General features: G+C 45.2%; 1 protein-coding gene across 1 annotated transcript in view; it reads left to right on the top strand.

The window, feature by feature from the left end:
- Positions 1-7968, top strand: part of LOC144958497 (uncharacterized) — a 47049-nt gene extending 39081 nt beyond the window's left edge. The window contains exon 2 of the mRNA XM_078890490.1: positions 1-7968. This exon is cut by the window's left edge and continues 385 nt beyond it. Coding sequence (XP_078746616.1) covers positions 465-6617 — 6153 coding nt within the window. The 5' untranslated portion in view covers positions 1-464 and the 3' untranslated portion in view covers positions 6618-7968.
- Positions 7969-8805: the final 837 nt, after the last annotated feature.

Raw genomic sequence — 8805 nt, 5'->3', positions numbered from 1 at the left:
TTGGCCTGTGAAAACTGACGTCGTTATTGCCGTCATCATCATCGTTATTGCCATCATCATCATCGTCAGTTTCCCATATCAGTCAATAAACTAAATTAATCTCGTTAAATAACCCACTGGCAATTTGAAATATTGAATCGTCGTCACCATCGCTTGCTTTACAGTCATCATCAAAATTATTTTCAATAATAAAGTGCAACAACAACAACAACAACAACAACAACAACAACAACAGCAGCAGCAACAAGACCAACAACAACAACAACAATAAATACAGCAAGAGAATAATCAACAAAAAGCCCGAAGTTGCTTTTAGATTGTTTTTGGGGTTTAAAAAAAATGAAATCTAACTGAATTGACTGTGGAAAGAGTAGAAGAGTGTTGGACTACCCAGAGCTGGATGACGCCCTTGGAGTCCCAGCCAAAGACTTGGCGTTCAGACAACATCCATACCGTTAGTTCTTATGACAGGCTTGGATCACCACGGCCACAGTGGAACAGGAGTCTCTAAAATTACATATCGCAAATCCACACGGCAACAACTACGCGATCCAATTAACCCCAGCGACAACAACAACAACAACAACAACAACAACAACAGTATCTCCCATGGCCATGGAAACAATGGTAATTTCGATAGGCCTAGAGTAATTAGGCCATCTGTAGAACATTTTTTCCTATCTAAGTTTGAGAATCGTTGTCACGGAGTTGGCAACTCCACACTAGTCCGTGGAAGAGATTTCAATTTGTCTGACATTGAAGGTATCGATTACCTACGATATATCGACAGTTTTACCGGACACAATTGTGGTTTTCGATATAATCAAATCGATTATAATTGTTATCGGTGTCACTGTGATTCTATACCAGGAGTTTTAAACTTGCGTCCAACAGTCTGTAGGTTCAGCCATCTCCAACATCATCACCACATCCGCTTTCATCGTCACTTCCTTTACCAGTTTACAAATGGCAGGGGATGTAATCACCTCGGTTCTAGATTAACCTCCCCTAATGACGCCTGTGTCCCTGTCATCACAGCTGATCTAATACGTCATTGTATTGACATCATCAAAAAGATATCTTCTCATCTTGCCATTGTACCCGCCACTTCAAACCAAAGCCTTTATTGTGATTTTCGTCTCCTCAATCCTCACCATCAAAGTGTTATCGTTATCATCATCTTCGTCCTTATCGCCACCATTACATCGTTGTCATCGTCACCCTGTGAGTCAGTAGTGCCTACGTGTTATAACCGTCATCACGATAGAAACAATGCCCCGGTCAACCTTATCATTCTTACAACTGCTTCAACTTACAACCTACACAATCGTTATAGGAACTCAGAACATCCAGTTACGTCAAATATAAACATTGCAGAAGTATCGAGCAGGACCACAACAAGACGGGAGACAACCGTTGTTGAAAATGACGTCAGACACCAGGTTGACTCACGCTTGTTGTTGTGGATAAGTGTTACTTTCGATGGGAAGAGAAAAAGTTTGACCATTTTCAATTTTCTAAGTGAAGGACACAAAGAGCATAATGTGTACAATTTGAAATTTAAGATCAAAAAATCTTACGGAAAGTTTTTGAATAGGAATAAATGGTGCATTCTCAGACAATGCCATGGCAATGATGGGAGGGGATATAGACACTTTACTGTGTGTTCCAATCAGAAATCCTCATTTCAACAATGTGACAAGTTATCATCTAATCTACATTTAACTATTATAATAAGACAAGATAAGATTGACAACAGGTGTGTTTCGTATTCGCATGTTTCATTATTTGTGATAGTGTTTGCAATTAGATGGGATGCTATAGATACAGTAGACATTGCTATTCTAAGCATGACCCACCCACAACAGGAAAACCTGGACAAGCAACACCATGCCGACCTCCCAGTACAGTCATTTCTACCTCCCAACTCGCCCCAGAGAGACCTCCAAACTCAACACCCTCAACCACGTGATTTCTACCAACACGAACAACAACAACAACAACGTGACAGCCATGAGGACGGGAAACAAACATTGACGACAATGTCTTATACACCACCCACGTCCTCTACGGCCACTCCCACTCATTTTGGGGAGAGTCTTGGTGGTGCTGGTTACGTTGAAAGAGATGGCGACAGTGGTGACAGTCAATTTAAGATGGTATCAACACAATCAAGCCAGCAACCATCTCATCCGCACGCCCTGTCACCATATCATTCCAACCCCCAACAACCAATTCAAAACAAACCCCTGTCCTCTTCCCCGTCCCCAACATTGTCACCTGACATGCCCAATAGCTACCAAAATGACCCTGCTTCTACCAGTAAAAACTCTGACACTAGAGACAATATACGACAGTGTACACGGGCAGGCCCCGACTCTAAAGGTCCTGATGTCGGATCTTCTACGTCTTTCACTCAACACCATCACCAGCAACAACATCACATCCAACAGCAACAACAATCGCAACAACAACCATCTTCTTTAAGTCCGTCATTTCAGTATATACAACAGCATCACCAAAGCAGTAGCATTAGTTTTAGGAATTCATCAGGATTATCTTCTTTGCCTAGCAGACAGATATTTGAATCTATAGGCTCTGCAGAAAGATGTCAGGAATTTCACGGGATTCTAGGAACATCTTCATCATCTTCTCCACCATCTTCCACCGGTTCATCGTCGGCCTCCCATTTACAAGTGGCCACATCAGCTGCTACGATACGAGCTCGTCATTTTTCAGGTGGAGAGCTCCCCACGAGGCATCACCATCATCATCATCATCATCATCACCATGGTGGTCTTCACCACCAACATGTTTACCACACTCATAAACTCCAACAACAATCTCAATACCACCATCTTCAGGCCCAGTCAGGATTAAGACCAAGCTTTTATGGATCAGCTCCCTTCCTTGCCCAAGGAACCACAGTTTCCAGCATGCAAATGTCAACTTCAACCCCAGCCTGTGGTGTTACATTTTCTCCCCCACAATCCAAACATCAATCGCCGTTATTGTTATTATCATCATCATCTTCATTCTCATCTGCATCATCATCACCTTCATCTTCATCCTCTACAGCGACCACTGTGGCAATTCCGAGTATGAAAGAATTGTCATCCTCTTCAACCTCTGCTCTTGTTATGATGGAACAGGAGGATGATGATCGCCAACGTCATCAACCACAACACCATGAAAAACGGCAAGTTGCAATGGATATCAGTCCAGCCCCTGCTTTAACCAGAAGTAGTCCAGGAGCTGGAGACGATACCAATATAACATTAACACGTCGGCCTAAATCTCCTTCTGTATCAAATATTCCCAGAAGTTTCTCTGGGAGCAACATCAGTGAAATCCAACTTCAACATCAGCATCAACATCACTTACTTCACCAAACAATGTCTATGCGATCAACATCGCTGTCTTCATCCTCATCCTCACTTCACTCTCCATCAGCAACATCCACGTCTATGTCTCTCCACCCCCCATCACCGTTAATTCAAAGCCAACCATCTTCGTCCCCCTCCCCTACTCAAACTCCATACCAGCTTCAACAGCACGCCATCATTGCCAACCTTCCAGAAATTCAAATGACGGAAATGCTATCGGAAGCCGACCAAGTGGCTCCATGGATATCTCACACGCCGGACAATCTCTCCCCAACCGTTCAAATAGTCCAAAAACTGGCCCAAGCAACTGTCAGCGACAAGCGAAGCGGGACTGGTTCAGGATCTGTGACGACATCTCCTGGTGACACATCACCACGCATGTCCAAACTGACTGGACTTCAAATCCCCACCCCTGACCGATCGCCCTCTCTCAGCCCTACCAGTGCCACTAAACACAGACAATTATTTATTTTTCCTGATGTTGTAGCTCTACAACTTCAACAACAACAACAACAACAGCAGCAGCTTAGTAAAAACCCCACATCTATTCCAGTGCCTGCCCCTACTCTAGAGAGTGCCGGGCTCAATGTTTCTCTGGCTGCCCTGAAATCCGAAAGATGGCGTCACATGTCCTCTGGGAGTTCTGGAGACTCGTCTACAGCTGGTGAGCTCAGCGGGGCCACTTTGTCTTCTGTTTCCTCGCAACTGCCATCTCAAGGAGGAGGTGGTGGTGGTGGAAGTACAAGCTCAACACCAGGAGCCATGGGGAGTGGTTCGAAGAGACACCGATTCTTCAGCGGTGACACAAACCCCGATGACAATTTGGTGGATTCGGAAACGGGATCAAGTGTTGTAGAAGACAGTGGGAGTAGTAGAGAACAAAGCCCATTCTCTCTTGGACCGGAAATAATCAGTAGTATGGGTGGGGCTGGTGGTAGATCAAATTTATGTGGTAGTGGGAGTCCTTCTCCACGACACACTTCTCCATCCAGTCGGAAGTCTTCACCATCGGGTCGGAAAAATCTCCACCGGCAGTACGGAATGGCCTCGGAAGATGACGGAGAAGTGGGTATACATCCTAGTAGTAGTAGTAGTGGTATTAGTGAAGGGGAAAGGGGTGGAGGGCAATATACTGATGATGAAAGACTTCAGCCTCCAAAATTCAAACGTCGTCTTCATGAACGCTACGTGTCCAGTCTCAAGGATGAGCCATTGACAAATAGGAGTGGAGACGATTCGTCCTCTTATTCACTTAAAACGACTTCCTCTTTCGACTCGGCGATTGACATTAAACCGGTACTTAAGGTGGAGTCCGTCGATGATGACAATAACTACAGTCAAAGCTCTTTACCAAAAAGTCCTCGTCGATCTGTTACTGATGACAGTCAGAGAACGGATTCATATGAGCTAAGTGCAGACGAGGGCGATGTTTTCATGGAGCCTGCTCATCCTGCACAATCAGTGCAACATCAACAGCAGCAACAGCAAATCCACCAAAAGAGAATCAAATCCATCAATCAACAAAAACCTCTGGATTTATCCCAAAGCACACCAACCACACCCACCATGCCCCATACCGGTGTGCACCTCTGCAGAACAGGTTCTCTGTCCGACCCGCCTGATACACCCAGCAGCACCAAGTCCCATTACTCCCCTTTCCGAAGTCCCTACAGACTTAACTTTTCACCTCAGGGGCTTATGTCCCCCCAAGCCTCTCAATCCCCGCTGTGCTCCGTGCCAGAGGGTGGTCGTATTTTCAGTTTCAATGTCCCTTCCACACCTGGTGCCAGCACAGGTGGTCAGTCAGACAGTGAGGGTATTTCGCCATCACCCTTATCCCCTCGGTTCTTTACATTCCCTTCTATTGTCCCATCCCAATCCGTAGGGCAACTACTGAACCCAAACTCTGACATCAACCGTCTGGCAGTTTCCCCTAGGGCCCTATATCCAACCTCACCCATTCACCACTCTCTCAAATCAAAATCCGTTGCTCAATTTAAGTGGGAATCCAAGCGATCTTTCTCTGACTCGGACGTGGCCTACCAGTGCCCCATATGTGGCCAGGTATTTCCTTCAAACGACAACTTAGCCAAACACATGGCCAAACATTTACCCACGGAGACAGTGCGATCTGCCGACAATAACAAAGTTCATTACTGTAAAGTGTGCGACCGATCTTTCTCCCGTTCGGATATGTTAACACGCCACATGCGTCTTCATACAGGTCTCAAACCCTACGAATGCATGGATTGTGGTCAGGTGTTTAGCCGGTCCGACCACCTCAATACCCATAAACGAACTCACACAGGAGAAAAGCCCTACCGCTGCCCCGAATGCCCATATGCTGCTTGCCGACGGGATATGATAACACGACACATGCGCACGCATACAAAACGCACACCCAAACGAAATCGTTACCTCTCAGTGCCTGATGAGTCCACAGCTTCAACCAAAGCAACGGGAATTTCCGATTTAGGTGTCAGTCGCACGCATTCTGTATCTAGCACCGAAGGTGCCTCGGAGTCCTCCTACCTTGCAGATGCCTTCACTGGAAGGACTTGCTCCTCTCTATCCAGCATAGACAGCCTGGATTTAGAAATGGGCGTGTCTTCCTCCAGACCTGACATGGGATCCATTTCCTCTGCCAGCAGCAGAAACCGCAGGCGTCTGAACCAAGCTAGTGTTGAATCCATCCCTCTGACGGATGACTCTATCCCTGCAACCACCAACCCCTCCATCAGCAGTCACGACTCGGAGGAATTAGAAGAGACTCCTTACCCCTCGTTATGGGCTTCTTCAGCCTCAGCTGGCGGCGGCGGCGGTGGTGGTGGTGGTGGTGGCCTACCCCCATCCAGCCTGGGTTATGCTTCGGCCACTACTACAAGTGTCAGTGTTTTAGCTCGTCACAGGCAACAGTATGGCAGTGTTGGAGGCGATGACGATGCTTTCATCCCCCCATCTGACTCCCAATCATCGTCAACATCATCGCTACCCGGTCAACATTACCACCATCATCCTCATCTCCAGCAACAACACCAATATCATGAACACCATAATATACAACACCATCACCATATACAACAGCAACAGCAGCAACATCCTATGGGTGGTGCTAGTGGTAGTGGTAGCAGTCACCACCATGAAAAACGACCCCGGGAACCAAGCCCTCACCCAAGGGGATATTTCTACCCACGGGGAGCTCACCTTCCACAACCACCGGCATCACCTTGATATGTGTGGTGTTGTAATGTTATGTATAGTATCATCCATACACCTGCCCAATATTTATCTGTATATAATTATGATAAGCAAACGCCTTTGTGAGGTTTGATTCGGTCCATAGCCTTCGTAAACTCATAGCCTGTCACTGACCAAAACAGTACCTACGTCAAAAGACGAGGCCAGGTCACCAAAAGAAAGCAAATTGTGACGCGTGCTTGTGTTCAATAGTTCAACCAATAGGATCGGTTGTTTCCATGAGCACGACTAACTAACGACAACTCACTAGGCGGTGCACTAGTATAGAAATGACGTCACACAACAATTCCCCAGTGACGGGCTATTAGTTAACGAAGGCTGCGATCATACACGCTAAAACGTAAACGGCTGTAATTGATATAAGGTCATTTTCGTCACGTTCCGACACAAAAAGACATCAATATTAAGTCAGAGATTTGTGGGAGTGGAGAATCGGTTGTCAGATGTATCAATTGTCCAGGTCAAATCATGACAGACATGAAAAATAACTGACTGTATGTATCAACAAGTGGATGCTTTGTCAAGTCTTTATCGACACTGTGGAAAAATTGTTCTAAACATTCGTTTGTGCAATGGCAATAGGTCATCTATTATTTTTTTTAAACATTCAAACCAGAGAAATTGGTGAAAACTAAATCGAAACTGTCCCATATTTTGTTAGGGTTTTGTTTTGTTTTTTAATTATTAGTTTTGTTTGTTTATTGTTTTGTTTGATTTTGTATTTTTGGGTTGTTTTTTTTTTATTTGGGGGGAGGGGGGTTGTTTTATTTTGGGGTTTTTCCCGGGTTTTTTTTTAATGGGGAGGGGAAGGGTAAATATATAACAAAGCAGAAACGAATGGATGTTTCCGTGAGTTGATGACTGTCCACAAATGATCTTCTTTTTACAGCCTCAAAACCGCGTCAGAGACCAGTGTAGGTACTGTCATGTAAGCCACAAACTACCCACCTTATCGTAGATATGAATTGTCACGAATAGAACGATTGTTGATGGGTGGGATCATCTGACCTCCCATGGTGGACAGGAGGTCACTTCCTGTGTCTTCTTCTTCTATCCCCCATACTGTCTGTTTTCCCTTTCCATGTTTCTCTCTGGTTTTTGTTCTGGATTGAGATTGCTTGGATTTTTTCCTGGTCCTGGTTAGGGATCCTTAACGGTGAAGGAGACAGCCAAATGGAATAAACAGTACTCGCTGGATTCCAGCATGCCGATATCTAACACTCCCTGCAATACGACACACACTGTATGTGAGGACCGACTGTATTGGTGACTGAACATATCATGATAATTTCCACTCAGGATCAATAAAGCATATATTATCTTATATTATCTTATCTTATCTTTTATCTACCATGAGCATCGGGTTTCGGCACCCTCAGATTCTAACACGCTTTTTGCTTTTCCCGAGCGTGATAGACCTTTTTTTTAAAGGGTATCCTTCACTGCGGGATTCTTTACTGGTGCCTGGGTAGGACTTGAAGGTCATACAGAATGCTCGTGGGATCTTTTGTTCTCTTTTTGGTCCATTCCCCCATGTCTTGCTCTCCGTTTGGTATTTTTAACGTCAGGTCTGCAACGTTTCCGCTATCGTCTCCCTCACAACTTCCGTTGAAATGACCTATCTAATCGTGTGGCAAGCGCCGTAAACAATTTTTAATCGCCTCTGTGTAATTCGTGCGTGTCGACGCCACGGCAAGCAAGGGAGGTAACAATGAAATATATTTGTTGTTGCCACGAGTACTCTCGCTTAATTTTGTCAATTCGTCATAAGTAGTAGAGCTGGGTAACTTTTTTTTTTCAGGGAATCAGTCAAATGTTTGTAGTGTTAGGAAGATGATGTTTTTCCCCTGTAACTCTCTCTCTCCCTCTCCCTCTCTCTCTCTCTCTCTCTCTCTCTCTCTCTCTCTCTCTCTCTCTCTCTCTCTCCTCTCTCTCTCTCTCTCTCTCTCTCTCTCTCTCTCTCTCTCTCTCACACACTCTCTCACACACTCTCTCTCTCTCTCTCTCTCTCTCTCTCTCTCTCTCTCTCTCTCTCTCTCTCTCTCTCTCTCTCTCTCTCTCTGTTCGGGGGGGGGGGGACTAAGACTAAGGCCAGCCCCCAAATGTGTCCCCCAGATTGAAAGATGTTAAACAAATATGGTGAAATGTACATCGTTTGATG

This window comes from Berghia stephanieae, chromosome 13 (assembly GCF_034508935.2).
Source record: "Berghia stephanieae isolate SIO BIC M18660-M18661 chromosome 13, UCSD_Bste_1.3, whole genome shotgun sequence".
Classification (NCBI taxonomy): Eukaryota; Metazoa; Mollusca; class Gastropoda; order Nudibranchia; family Aeolidiidae; genus Berghia; species Berghia stephanieae.
The sequence above is the reverse complement of the archived record's forward strand: the minus strand, read 5'-3'. Positions and strand labels throughout refer to the sequence as shown.